General features: G+C 33.7%; 1 protein-coding gene across 1 annotated transcript; it reads left to right on the forward strand.

Moving 5' to 3' along the window:
• Positions 1-7,097: 7,097 nt before the first annotated feature.
• On the forward strand, positions 7,098-10,949 carry LOC132632898 (flavin-containing monooxygenase FMO GS-OX-like 8). Its single transcript, XM_060349037.1, is given in 9 exon segments — positions 7,098-7,298; positions 7,301-7,378; positions 7,381-7,740; positions 8,311-8,381; positions 8,806-8,964; positions 9,064-9,146; positions 9,457-9,592; positions 10,217-10,390; positions 10,504-10,949. Coding segments are annotated over 9 exon segments (1,362 nt in total). The 5' UTR covers positions 7,098-7,189; the 3' UTR covers positions 10,696-10,949.
• Positions 10,950-15,615: the final 4,666 nt, after the last annotated feature.

Genomic DNA, 15,615 nt, shown 5'->3' on the forward strand with positions numbered 1-15,615 from the left:
TGGGGCTTACAATTTTTTTTAAATACTGGATCTTGTTGAATATGGGGCCCACAGTTTTTTAAATTTTTTTAATACTGGATGTTGTTGAATATGGGGCCCACATTTTTTTTTTAAATTTTTTTTAGGGCCTGTTTAATATGGGGCCCAAAAATATGGGATTCACTTTTTTTTTTCAATATTGCTTGATTTTGTTAATATGGGGTCCACTTTTTTTTTTCCCGTGAGTTTGGATGTGGTGGGTTCCACTTTTTTTTTTAGTTTGGATGTGGTGGGTTCCACTTTTTTTTAATACTGAATGCTGTTTAATATGGGGCTCACAATGTTTTTAATACTGGATGTTGTTGAATATGGGGCCCACAATTCTTTTTTTTTTACATTTTTTTTAGGGCCTGTTTAAAATATGAGGCCCAATTTTTTTTTTTTTTATGTTGGGGGGGGGGTCCACAGACGGACTACGAAAGAAGCCCCAACCGGTGCTTCTAATATAGTAGAAATTAGTAAAGTAAAACTTTAGAGATGACATCAATTGAACATGTAGATAAGTGTATTTCTCTTAGTGTTTGATCAGCTATACTGTTGAAAATGATTCTCCCCCATTTTGCAAATTTATGCAGTTCCACTTTAATGTGGTGTAAAAATTCCTTAATCATTCTATGTTTCCGAATTGGAGATTCGCAGACGCTGGCCATATTTTAAACAACAGTCCTAAAAGTGGATATCTTTGAAAGTCATCCCATTTTTAGGCTATTCATTTCCACCACCGAAGAAAAGATTTTAGCCCAAGATTACATATCAAACCCAAAAAGGATAGTGCCATGTAAAATTTTCTTTAATTTTTGTCCCTCATAACAAACAACTTTTTGCGGAATATAAATTTATATTTTTGCATCATAATATCCACAAAATATGTCTCGCGTCATTAATAACTAATGCCCCACTTGACATGACTTTGATGTTAAAGGGCAAAAATTAAAGACCAGCCCCCACCACCGAAGAAAAGGTTTTAGCCCAAGATTATAGTGCCATGTAAAATTTTCTTTAATTTTTGCTCCTCAAATTAGTGGTCTTTAATTTTTTTCCTTCGCTAGAATCTCTTGGTTTCGGGTTCGAATTTCGGCTCAGTAAAAAATTTTAAAAAAATTCGCAAGGTAAAGTTTGGATTCGTCAGGCAGAGATTTGCCAACCTAAAGGCAGAGTTTTGCCTTAAGACTGGAGGCAAAAAGTTTTTTTTTTTTTTAATTCAGTTGAAATTTTGCAAAGCTCTGCCTTAAGGCCTAACTTTGCTACAAAATCTGTCTTGCGATTTTTTTTTTTACTGAGACGGGGTTCGAACCCCAAACCTCATAATATTAGGCGAAGGACAAAAATTAAAGACAAGTGCATTTGAAGGGCAATCCGCACAAAAAAAAAAAATCATTTTTGCTCCTCATAACAAACAATTTTTTTTGCGGGATATAAATTTATATTTTCGCATCATAATATTTCACAAGATATGTCTCGCGTCATTGAGAAGTAATGTCCCACTTAACATAAATTCGATTTTAAAGGGCAAAAATTGAAGATCAGCCGTTTGAAGGGCAAATGTGTAATTATATTCCTCTTGTTGTATTACAAAAGATGGATCTTCATGAGTGATGAGTAGTGGTCTCTCGACCATACGAACAGTTGGTGCTCTAAGCTCCAACATATCATGTGGAGGTTCCAAAAGGGTGATAACTTCGCTCCACAAAAGGTAAAATCAACTTTAACAACAAATAGCCTAAAAAGTTAATAATAAAAAGAAAATCTACTTTAACACCACAAAAAAAAAAAAAAAAAAAAAGAAGAAGAAGAAGAAAAGATTTAGGAGACTATGCCGACTACTTTACTCCCTCCATTTCATATTAAGTGACTTTTTAGGTTTTTTATTTCGTTTTAAAATAAGTGACGCTTTAGGATTTCAAGAAGAAATTAATCCTATTCTTTCAAACTTACCTTTATTTATAATCAAGAATCATTAAATAACTTTTTTTTTCTAAGCATTAATTAGGAGTAAGTTAGTAAAAATACTCATAATTTTCTAGGAGTAAGCAATTTCTTAAAGGGTGTGCATGAGCTAAAAGAGTCACTTATTATAAAATGGAGGGAGTAATAATTTCCTTAAAGAAAATGTTGGGACTTGTAGGCCAAGCATTGTTACAGTATCAAGAACTAGACTCCAACGCTCGATGACTATAATAATTACATAATTGCATGAGAAATTTGACAAAACCTATTTTTGACGTTTCTTCTTTTTTCTTTGACGAGACCATGCTTTTTAAGTTTCGACAATGAAATAAAGTTGGTCTCGAAAGTATTAAAAAAGGTACTCTAAATGCCTTTTCCCCATCATCTGGACCAATGTAGTTTGTCTCCTAAGTTTCCAAGCTAGTGACTCATAATTTACTAGTACTACTTATTTAAGTGTAAAACATGAATCATACTTGTCCTATAAAGGGCTGAGCATCGGTCGGTTCGATTCGGTTTTTTAGTTTTCAATTTTTTAAAAAATGGAAATCGAAACCCAACCGAAATAATATCGGTTCAGTTCGGTTTTTACAATTTCGGTTCAGTTTGTTCGGTTTGTTCAGTTTAGATATGGAATCTTTCCCATAGCCACAAGTAGGCGTTTGGACAATTTCAAGCAATTTTTAACAAACATAAGCTAAAATTAGAGCGATGTTTTCTAAGCTTAGAGAAAACAGGAAACAATAACAGTATTAGTACATCTCAACAGGAGCAAAGCCATCACATATAGAGAGACCAGAAAGAGACATACAACATATATATATATATATATATATATATATATATATATATATATATATATATAACGCTGTCACAACACAAACCATACATTAGCTAAAAAAGTTGTTGATTAGAGCAAAGACAAAATCATTGGCCTACCTAATTTTTTTTTGCTTGGGTAGATATTAGATAGGGCTTCACTAATTGGGTTGGATATTTTATTTTGGGATTGAGATTTGGGCCTCTTTAGTTTATTATTTATGGGCAGATATATATATATATATATATATATATATATATATATATATATATATATAATTCGGTTTTTCGATTTAACTGAATTTAATTTTGCATAAATCGAAAACCGAACAGAATTGTTGAAATATTATAAATTTAAACCGAACCGAACCGAAGTTAATTTCGGTTTCGGTTTATTCGGTCCGGTTCGATCGATTTTTTCGGTTTGAACCGAAATATGCCCAGCCCTAGTCCTATTATACTTGAATTGCACCCCAAGAAGAAATCTATATATAATATAAAGCTAGGCATAGACAAGGTGATGTGACACCTCTCTATGGCCTCTATTAGCATTTTTCTTTTTTCTCCTTTTTTTGGCATTTTTCTCATTTTTATAGTTTTTTTTTTGTTCATTTCTACTAATAACCTATGGAATAATAAAAGTCTCATACAACAAATATAGCATTCAACCCCGTACGTAGCAGTAAAGTTTCAGTTTTTTTTATAGCTTTGATTACATATTACTTCTCTTACTTAATGAAACCGGTTAACAGTTACAACCAGGAACCAAAAGGTGCCAAAAACGGCAGATCCTACATTTCATCATTCATATTCATTAGTCTTTTTCTCATTTTTCCCTTTCACATCCTGTGTTATAAAATTTTAAAAGTCATGATCGTACCAAGAATGGCAAAAGCATAATCGCAAATCTATAGATCCCCTTGTAGCTGGCTGCAATGTTATATTCTTAGCAGAAGTTAGTACACTCGTATGATATTAATCAACGAAATTCTTTTTCCAAATGAAGCAATCAAGCAAAGCTAAGGCACGCAAGTTGCATTCAGAATAAATTACTTAGACAAAGATTCTAATGTACAGTCCAAAAGAGCAGGAATTCAAAATGAAGCATGCTCATTTTCGAACAGATGACGGGGCGACGAATAAGTTGCAAGTGATGTTTGCACAAAAAATTATTGCAGACTTAATAGTAATGTGTTTAAACCATGATGCACAGAGATGTGTCAAAAAGGTGTTAAACACATATTTTTAAATCAAAGAATTACATGGTTAGGGTCACAGACATATGCAGAGGCCCTTCATAAATTCGTCAATCACCCTAGGTAAGATCTCTTTTTATCCTCTCATTCTCTCTGTCTTGAGATCTCAATTTAATTTCTTTTCTTATCCTTTTTATGATATTTAATTAGTTGGAATTTGGGTGCCATGTTTTTGTTTGATTCTTCTTCTTAGCGGTGTTTTGATTTTTGATTGATAATTTTTTTTATCAGCTTTTAGTGATAACATATTGTATAGAACCAAGAGAATCATTTGCAGTCTTCAATCTTATGGAAAAGTTTCAAAATTACACAGGTAGAGATTTCAAGTATTTTTCTTTTGGGTATTTCTTCTGTAATGTATTGTTGGATTTGAAGTATTTGATTGAAATTGTCATTAAATTTAATTATGTTGTAGTGAAATTATGGTGAATTTTATGTAAATATCCAATGTGCATGTCTATAGGAATATCATTCCGATTGCATGTGAGTGGATTGTATTTGCAAGAATGAAAAGGGTATCACGCCAACTGTGAGGAGAGGTTTTTTGAAACAAAGACTTGGTGTTGTATGATAAAGAACAGAAATATAATAAAAGCTAAAAAATTTAATTATATATAATAAATTTAAATGTTCATAATAACTCTAGATATTCTAGGACGATTAATACTTAGAAAGATGTATATGTAGATTTAATATTTCCTCCATCTCAATTTATGTGATATAGTTTGATTAGGCACGGAGTTTAAGAAAGAAATGAAGACTTTTGAATTGTGGTCTAAAATAATTCATAGATATTTGTGTGGTTTTAAAAGGTAAAAGTGGAATATTTAAATTAATTATTTTTAAATATAGAAATGTATCATTCTTTTTTGATAGATTAAAATGAAAGTGCAATCACATAAATTGAAACAGGGTATATATGTTATAAATCGCACGTTTTCTAATATTTCGGTTAGGGAATTTTACAAAAAGTGATTGTATCATTAACTCGGTTAGAAGTTAAGGAGATTTTTGCTGTGAAAGGATAATATGTAATTAAGAGATTATTACTCTAGCAGAAGTCTTTTTGTTGTATATGGATAGATGGTGGCGTGATTAAGAGGATTAGTGAAGTGATTTTAGAATCTTTAACAAAACACGAAGTGAATGTAAAAGTAGAGAAAAAAATATAAAAGAAAACATGAAAAAGATATTTCTGAATATTGGGTTGCTGGCCAAATAGCCGGCTCTTCCCTGTGTTTTACTGCTAATGTTTAGGTGTATTTGAAAAAAAAAAAAAAAAAAAAAACTAGGAACCATTGGAAAATGGTGTATTTTATTGTGATTTAATATAAGTTTAGAAGTTTCTCCAATTGACTGTTATTATAATAACAATTTTAAAATATATTTAAAGATGGTTCTCTTGCTTCCGTATTATACTAGAAAGTTATGTTTTTATCATGCTCGGGATTATTTTGTCCATAATCTACGAATAGTGTTATTCATGAATTTGATGAAACCTCATTATTTATTGATCTACAACAAATAATGAATGCACTTTTTGCGAGTATAATAGATTTTTTTGCGAGCTTTCTGAAATCGTTTTGTTTCTGAATATCAAAGTAATGAGACTCGAGGAATTATTTTAATTATTTTTTTTCCCTTACACATTTGATTTCTTTAATATGTACGTCTTGCATTATATGTTTTTATTTATAGCTTGTCTCTTTTATAGTAATTTAATTTATAAATGATATGACAGACCGCGCGAAGCGCGGACAAGTTATCTAGTATAGTTATAAATTAAAATCATATTCTAGTTGAACTATTACCACCGAGGATAGTAATAGGATAAATATGCTCGATTGATCCCTCCACCCTTAACTAAAGATTTCGAGTTCAAGCTCTGAGAATACAGAACTCTTAATATGAAATTGCTTCTTTTATAATGGCTCTTACGACGCATATTCAAATTAATCGGGACCTCAGAGTAGGTAATGGATATCGAGAAAAACTATTGAAGATTGATGAGTGGAAAGTGGAAATGTACCTTTTAAAAAAATTATTTTTACTTAGCTTTAGTTTAAAGAGGACAAAAACGGAAGGCTGAGATTTAAATGATGAACGTGCATGCTGAATCGGTAACACTATCTCATGATTATAGATGTTCCCTTGGCTTCAAGAAGGGGAAATCAAATGGTTGACTCAAAAAAGACTGTCAGTTACCATCATTCCTCTCTCTCTTCTTTGATAATGTTAACCTAACTATATAGTAATAATGATTGCCTAATTATGTTTAGCATCTAACTAAGATATTTGCTTAAGTATTGTCTTTTCTCGTGTAAAAATGTGATGTGCGAGGCAATTAATGTAAATTTAGCCACGAGGGAACAAATTAGCCCTTTAAAGCTCAACCTCAAGAATGTTTAAGGGTGTGGTTGGTACGAGCTAGGAGTCATCCTTCAGAAAATATATTTTATGAGGAAGTCATTTTCTAGTGATTGGTTACAGGACTATTTTAAAATGGGGAAATAACTTCCTAACTTATGTCCGATAATCACTTTTCATAGAGCTATTTTGACTTTTAACTTTATACTAATTGCTTTACTAACAGTTAGACATCATTATTTATATACAATTTTTTGAAATATAGCTTTCACCCAACAATGATATACTGAAAAATGACGAACCACACCCGAAAATAAAAAGAAAAGAAAGATGTTGTGACTTTTGTACGCGTACCTTTATTGAGGTCCTTGAGGATTAGGTCCTTAACCAAGTACTGAAAAATGTGTTATCCACATTTTCTTTTCAAGAGCAAGGAATCATTAATCCTTTGTCTTTGGGAACGCAAATATATGTAATATGCCTATCAATATAGAAATTTGATTTTAGAATATTTCCTTGATGTTTAGTGGGGTACAAGAATTGATTAGAGATGCAGTCAAAAAATTAGTGAGCAAGTCAAATACAGCTGATCATGAGTGTAAATACTGGGCAGTTCTTTTTCTATTCCTAGCCACTGATCCTATATATAAACCCCCTCCCCCCCCCCCCCCCCCCCCCCTCCCAACATCATTTTTAACGTCAAAACATAAAACACAAGAAATAAACTGCATTGCTTCCAGGAGTTTTTTCCAATATCAAACATGGTTTCTGAGAGAAATTTGTCCAAGAATGTGTGCATAATCGGTGCTGGACCGTCGGGGTTGGTGGCTGCTAGGGAGCTGAGGAAGGAAGGGCACAATGTGGTAGTTTTTAACAAAACCATGATGTAGGAGGGCAATGGCTATACGAGCCTAAAGTTGAACATGAAGATCCTTTAGGAAGTACTAAGTCCAAAATGTTCATAGCAGTATTTATGCATCTTTAAGGCTCATCTCACCGAGAGAGGTCATGGGGTATACTGATTTTCCTTTTGTGGTGGAGAAAGGGAGGGATACAAGAAGATTTCCTGGACATAGGGAACTTCTGTTGTATTTACAAGATTTTTGTGAATACTTTGGACTAAGGGAGATGATAAGGTTTAATACCAGAGTTGAGTATGTAGGAATGTTGAATTATCCTGAGTATGGTAAGGATTTGAGATGGACAGTGAAGAGCAAAGAGAAGGATGCTGAGAAGGGGATGGAGGAAATTTTTGATGCTATAGTTGTGGCAACCGGTCATTACTCTCAACCAAGGTTGCCTAACATTAAAGGTTTGTCAAAATCTTCATATCTTTCTAATAAAAGGAACTTTGCATCATAAGAAGATATAAAGACACCAGAAGTAGCAAAAAAATAGTGGTCATTTCAAGGCACACAGTCACCAAAACTAGCAAAAAAATAGTTGTCATTTCAAGGCACACAGTTGAATAAGAAAACCATAGGACCTTTTTATTATAAGTTATAACATGTGATTTATACTTGCATTGATAGTGTAGATTTTCTTTACGCTGTGACGTGTATATAACTTAGTCCCCCTTACAAAGAGACTTCGGATCAAAAGAAGATGAAAGAGAGACGCTAAAAGTAGAAAAAGATCCCAGAATTATAACTACCTTTATCAATCAAACAATTCCTTCATAGTCAGGTCTTGTCAAGGTACAGTTGAATAAGAGAACTGTAAGACTTCTTTATCAAAGTTACAGCATGTATTATATAGTAAGTATTACAGTATATATTTGCACAAACACATAATTTATGTTTTTTAATTTACTTATGTTCTTTTGTTCAATAGTATAAGAGTGATATTGAAACTTTTTCTCTCTTTCGTTTGTGGTAATAAGGAATGGATGCATGGAAAAGAAAGCAGATGCATAGCCACATTTACAGGGTTCCAGAACCCTTTCGGAATGAGGTAATGCAAAAATCTCTACAACCATAGAGATGAATGATAATCAATAGGATTTCTTTTTTACTTTTTTCATTTTAAATAATAATTGTGTTGCAGTCTATGTTGCTCGGACTCTTCAAAAATATCAACGGGTGCGTGTCGGATTCTCCAAAAGTAGTGTATTTTTGGAGAATCCGACACGGGTGCGGCATCGAAAGTGAAGAGTCCGTACAACTTAGGTTGCAGTACTAGATTCAGAAAAATAACTAGTAATAACTGAATTCCACCATACGTCATGTAGTCGGATAAAACAAAACAAACACTCCAGAATTGCCAACAGTGGACCACATGACCATATCATCTAAGTTTTCTCTTAAAGAAGTGTTAACTTTGTTCTGAAACAAACTCTCTTATCCGTACAACTTGCTAACTATTTTTAACTTAGCAGGTAGTGGTGATGGTTGGAAACTCACTAAGTGGTCAGGATATAGGAATAGAGCTTGTAGATGTGGCAATGGAGATCCATCTCAGTGCCAGATCTCTTGATGTTTCTGAAGGATTGTCAAAAATTATATCCAAGCACCATAAATTACATCTTCGTCCTGAGGTTTGTTAAATTAAAAATTTGATGATGCAGTTACTGAAACAAGAAACCCCTAAACATTTTTCATATTTGATAATATACTAATCTAAAATGAAAATGCAGATAGATTCATTACATGAAGATGGGAGGGTATTGTTCGTAGATGGCACTTCAATCGTGGAAGACACTATCATATACTGTACAGGGTAAAATGCTCCATTCATGCACTTGGCTTTGCTAGTAAAAAGCTGAAGATAAAACCCAAGTGATGTTATAACTAGCTTGGGACTTCATCCATCTACTACACGTTCTAATACTCATTCTGTCTTATGTAGCTTATTATATATAATCTTATTTCAAAAAGATTAAAGAATTATCGAATGTGTAGTAAAAATTACTTGGACGTTTATACTTTGAATTCACCAGAAATAGTGAGATTGGACTAGGAAGTGCAACACGATAATGACAAATCCAAGTCTTTCTATTTTTTTTTTATTTTTTTTTTGCAATGTGCAGGTACTCCTACTCCTTTCCATTTCTTGAAACCAAAGGAATGGTAGCAGTTGATGATAACAGAGTGGGCCCTCTTAATGAGCATACCTTCCCCCCTTCTCTTGCTCCCTCTCTCTCCTTCATTGGTGTACCCAGAAAGGTAATCACTTCCCAAACTGTTTCTTTTTGGTTTTCCCCGGTGTTTGGACAAACTTTGGGGCCTGACTAATTCGGAATAGTGTCGCAAAGTTTCACTTTGGGGTAAAACACTCTCTACCAAAGGTGTTTTCATTCTCCGAGCTCGAACTCGAGAACTCTAATTTAAGATGAAGGGATACTTCGCGGTTACCACCTACCACAACCACTTCCCAACTGTTGATCCCTACACATTTGTACAACAATTAATCAACCAATTAATTAATTGTGCCTTGATTTAAAATTTAAGAAATAGCTTTAATCCTACTCGCTCTATTTCATAATAAGTGGCATTTTCAGTTTGGGCACACCCCTTAAGAAAATTACACACTCGTAGAAAGTAAGAAGTGTTTTTACTAACTTATCCTTAATAAAATGTCTTGAAAAAGAAGTACTTTTTAATGGTTTCTTGGTATTTTGAAACAAAATGAAAATGTAAAAACACCACTTATTATGCCACGGAGGGAGTAATTATATTCTAGAAAAACAGCTTCTATCATTATTTTGGATTACTGTCCATAAATAGATCAGTATCCTTTTCTAAGAGATAAAGTATCAGTTAATAGATCTTCTCTTATTTAAAATGTAGCTCATAGGGTTTCCTTTCTTCGAGTCGCAAGCAAAATGGATTGCCCAACTGCTGTCTGGGAAAAGAACGCTCTCCTCATGGGATGAGATGACGCAATCCATCAAGGAATTTTATTGTTCAAGAGAAGCTGATGGCATTCCAAAGCGTAATACCCATGATATTGGTAATTTTGAGGTAAAGTTATTGAAGATGCTTTAAAACCAATCGTCACAAATTTACTTGAGTATTTTAAGCTACGGCACCAGGACACCTACTAAATCTTGTATTTGAATAATTTTCTTTGGCAGTACTGTGACAAGTATGCTGACTATATAGGATTCCCACACTTAGAAGAATGGAGGAAAGAACTCTGCATGTCAGCACTAATGAATGCACATATAAACTTGGATACATATCGGGATTCATACAATGACAGTGAGATGCTAAAAACAGCTTATCAAAGCCCACACTTCACTCAACTTGGTCCCGAGGCTTTTTGAATCTGAACTCATAATAACAGATGTATACAGATGGAGTACGGCCAATTTTAATTCATTTATTTTCTGAAGTAAGTTTGTTCCACTATTTAGTAGGAGTAGTATTTACTAGCTTCTACGGAGTGGAAAGATGATGATATTCATGAAAGAAATTTTGGTTTTCTGGTATTAAAGAGTTTAGCTGAAGGCTATTCTCTGGAAACTAGATGTATGATATGTGAAGTGAAATCCATTTATAACACTCGCATTCATGTTCATTAGCATTTTTTGTAATTTCATTCCTAAATATGTTGCCACCTAATTATATGAAAATGAGGCAAGATAAAACGGTTTCATGGAACTATTGGAGGTTCCTGCGTTTAAATAGCTCCTCAAGGGATGGACTTTTACCATGAATGCTAATTATTTCAGGGAAAGGCACAGCCAGATGTATGGGCTAATAAAACTTGGCTGCCAAAGCTAGCCCAAGAAGAGGTCAAGAAGCAATACATTTGTAATGGCAATAATAAATTCTGCCTCAATAGTCGTACAAGAGTTGTAGCTGAAGATCTTATGAAAAGAAGCAATAACTATGTGAATAGAAATTAGGGTAGAACGTGAAGTACCTTTGGTGTACGCATTTTCCAGCATAGATTTAGATACTCTACGTCACCGTCATTGTTGTCGAGAAGGTGAACTTCTCATATCATTGTCCTGAGAGTGCACAATCCACATATGAGACATGCCAAAATGTGTCTCACCTGACAAAACAGCTATGCTCAAGAGACTGTAATACACATTTCAAAATTAGTCGTCTAACTGACATATGCCATTACTACCTAAGATCATGGATAAGGTTATAAGGCAAACAGTTAGGCGTTAGCACATCAGTTTTGTGCAGTTAAAATAACACAAGTGAGCTCTGACACTTGAGAGCCTTCAGAGCACACCAAAATTAACTCCACAAACCGTAAGATATTGGCAGAATGACTACCCAAATAGAATAGAAGTTCATAATTGCCTCAAAAGGTTCTGAACAGGTCAGCAAGCCAATGCTCTATCTGAGCAGCAGTATCAAACACCATAATCGTATCTGAATTTTATCCATGTTGTGCTAGGCTATGTCCGATATATCAGGAAAAAACTAAAATATTTCCAGTTATTGTTGGTTTCTTAAAAGATGGTGCAACAAAACGGTTGAAAGTATTGACTGAAATTTTCTCTCAATAATTTTATTAAGCATAGGAGCGAATAGCCAACTTAAAACAAAAAATCTGCGTAATTAATTAAAATTCAAAAACCTAAAATATCTCAACTTAGATCTTATCTAATTAAACTTGAATTTAAACAAAGACTCTCCTCAGGCTAAACTAATTTTTATTCTGGTAAATCAGCAGTAACAGAAGCAATTTTCAACAGTTATCCATCCATCGAAAAAGAAGAAATAACTACCCAACCCTAGTGACCTCACTTGGTTTAACCCCAGAATCTAGCATTTCCCTGAACACATCAATTGCTTCTCTAAACCTCCTATTATGCGTCTAACTCATGATTAATGCATTCCATGTAATTGCATTTCAGTCAGGAATTTCATAAAACAGTTGACGAACATCATCTGGTTGTTGACATATCTAATGCATGAAGACAAGAGCAGTGTTAAGTAACGGCGTCAATTGGAATCATATTAGTACATGAGGCAGAAACATCAGTAGAGGAAAAGGGGCACCTACATTTTTTTTTCTTTTTAAAAAATGCTAACGCACCCATGGTGTGCATTTAAATAGACAAAAGTAAGCAGAGTCTCGAAAAAAATTAGGGATGCAAGGCGAAGACTTTCCAGGAGGTCACCCGGTACTACTCTCGACAAAAGGAGGGATGCGCCTACATTAGCTAAGGTGCTATTACAAAAACAACGTCTAGTAGATAACATATAATTTGTGGATGAAGCTATTGTTGTATTACAAAACAAAAGATGGATCTTCATGAGTGGTGAATAGTGGTCAAGAGACCATACTAACAGTTTATATTTTTTCGCGGGTATAAGTTTATATTTTCGCATTATAATATCACACGAGTTATAATTCGGCGCCCCGCCGCTAGACATACATTTCAATTTGGAAAGGCAAAAATTAAACAGCAGCCCATTTGAAGGGTAAACCGTGCAATTGTTTCACAGTTGTTGCTCCATCTCTATCAGCATGCAAAAGCTCCAGCATATCATGTCTCAAGGTTCCAAAAGGGTGATAACTTCGCTCCACCAAAAAAAAATCGACTTTAACAACAAATAGCCTCAATAAAAAAAAAAATCGACTTTAACAACAAATAGCCTCAATAAAAAAAAAAATCGACTTTAACAACAAATAGCCTAAAAAGTTAATAATAAAAAGATAATCTACTTTAACACCACAAAAAACAAGAAAAAAAAAAGATTTTAAAAGACTACTTTAATAATTTCCATAAAGCAAATTTTCTGACTTGTAGGCCAAGCATGGTACAGTATAAAGAACTAGAGTCCAGCGCTCGATGACTTCAATAATTACATATTTGCATGAGAAACTTGACAAAACCATTTTTTGACGTTTCATCTTTTTTCTTCTTTGATGGACCTTGCTTTTTAAGTTTCAAAACAATGAAATAAAGTTGGTCTTGAAAGTATTAAAAAGGTACTCTAAATGCCTTTTCCACATCATCTCGACCAACGTAGTTTGTCTCCAAAGTTTCCAAGCGACTGATAATTCACTAGTACTACTTATTTAAGTGTAAAACATGAATCATGCTTGTCCTATTATACTTGAATTGTACCCCAAGAAGAAATATCACTGGTTATAAATTAAAATCATATTCTAGTTGAACTATTATCACCGAGGATAGTAATGAGATGGATATGCTCAATTGATCCTTCCATCCTTAATCAAAGATTTCGAGTTCGAGCTCTGAGAATAAAAAACTTTTAATATGAAGTCGCTTCTTTAATAATATCTCAAAGTAGGTACCGGATATTGAATGAAAGAAAATTGTCGAAGATTAATGAGTGGAAAGTGGAAATGTACCTTTTAAAAAAAAATTACTTTGCTTTAGGGTGTGTTCGGTATGGTGGAGAATATTTTCCAGTTTTCTTATGTTCGGTCACAAATTTTGGAAAATATTTTCTTTAGGAAAACAAATTCCTCAAAAATGGGGAAAATGACTTCTCTAATAAAGGTAGAAAAAAAATTCTCACAAGTGGCATTCCACCAACCACCCGATCACCACCCAACCCACCCCCAACCAACAAACTCCAACCACTCCCACCATCCCCTACCCACCCAATTTTTCCCTTTTGTTAAAAAAAAAAGGTTTTGAATTTTTTCTTTTTGGTTTTCTACACACCCCCCCCCCCAACCCCCCCCCCAACCCCCCCCCCCCAAAAAAATTAGTTTTTTTCTTTAAAAAAAGTTTTTAATTTTTTACACCACCAACCCCACCCCGCACTCCTACCCCCTCCCGAATTTTCTACTTCATATATTTTAATTTTTTTTTATAAAAATGGAAAGTTTATGTGGTTAAATTTGATGGGGCGGGGGGGTAGTGAGTGGTGGTGGGTGGGTAAGAAATTTTTTTCATTTTTTATAAAAGTAAAATAAAATATACTCTATAAAATAGAAAATCTGAGAGGGGGTACGAGAGAGGGCTTGGTGGAGCGGTGGTGTGGGTAGGGATGGGTGAAAATGAAATGCGTTCGAGAATAGTGATTTGGTGGGGGTGGGATTTGGTTGGGGGGGTATGTGGTGTAGGGTGGGTGCTTGGGGTGGGGAGTCGGGGTGGGTGTGGTGGTGGGGTTAGGGTGGGATTGGTGGGGTTTGGGTGGATATTTTCTATCAAACATGAGAAAATAAGTAAGAAATTCACGTATTTTGCACTACACAACTGAACATGAGAAAATAAGTAGCAATTCACTTATTTTCCAAGAACATATTTTCTAGAAAAATCACTTTCCTCCGTGCTGAATACACCCTTGGTTTAAAGAGGACAAAAACGGAAGGCTGATATTTAAATGATGAACGTGCATGGTGAATTGGTAGCACTATCTATCTCATGATTATAGATGTTCCCTTGGCTTCAAGAAGGGGAAATCAAATGCTTGACTCAAAAAGATTGTCGTTTCCTATCATTCCTCTCTCTTCTTTGATAATGTTGACCTGACTATATTGTAATAATGATTGCCTAATTATGTTTAGCTTCTAATTCTAATGTTTGCTTAAGTATTGTATTTTCTCGTGTAAAGATGTGATGTGAGAGGCAATTAATGTAAATTTAGCCACGAGGTAACAAATTAGGCCTTTTAAAGCTCACCCTCAAATGGGGTGTATATGGACTAGATTGGTTCGGGCTTTTCAAATATCAAATCAAATCAATTGTGTCGGATTTTAAAATTTATAAACCAAACAAAACCAACATAAGTCGGATTTTCAACCTCGGTTTTCCGAATTTCTCAATTTTTTCCTCGAAAGAATCTTCATATAGAATATATAACTTTTATTTAAATATTTCTTTAAAGTAAGATACAACTATATAATTAAGGTGCTTCTTAAGAAAATAATACAAAATGTGAGATGAGTGATGACATTGTAACAAAATATACAACAAAAAGATAATGAAATGACATAAAATAAATGTTGCTAGTTAGTAAGCCATAATGAAAATGATCATAGTCTAAAAATACTAAGTCATGCTAAAATAAGTTTGGCTAATAAGTATTAATTACATGACAAAAATAAAATAAAATCTAAGTTATGTATTAATGTCTAAATCAATGCAAAACTAAAAAATAACTATCCAACATTATTGTCATTCCTAATGATAGAATTGAATTTCTTTTGTTAGCAATAGTGTTGATTTGGTTTTGGTTTGAACTTTATTTGAGTTGCGAACATCTTTGAGCTATAAAACTTGTTGGACCATTCA

Source organism: Lycium barbarum, chromosome 3 (assembly GCF_019175385.1).
Source record: "Lycium barbarum isolate Lr01 chromosome 3, ASM1917538v2, whole genome shotgun sequence".
In the NCBI taxonomy this organism is placed as follows: Eukaryota; Viridiplantae; Streptophyta; class Magnoliopsida; order Solanales; family Solanaceae; genus Lycium; species Lycium barbarum.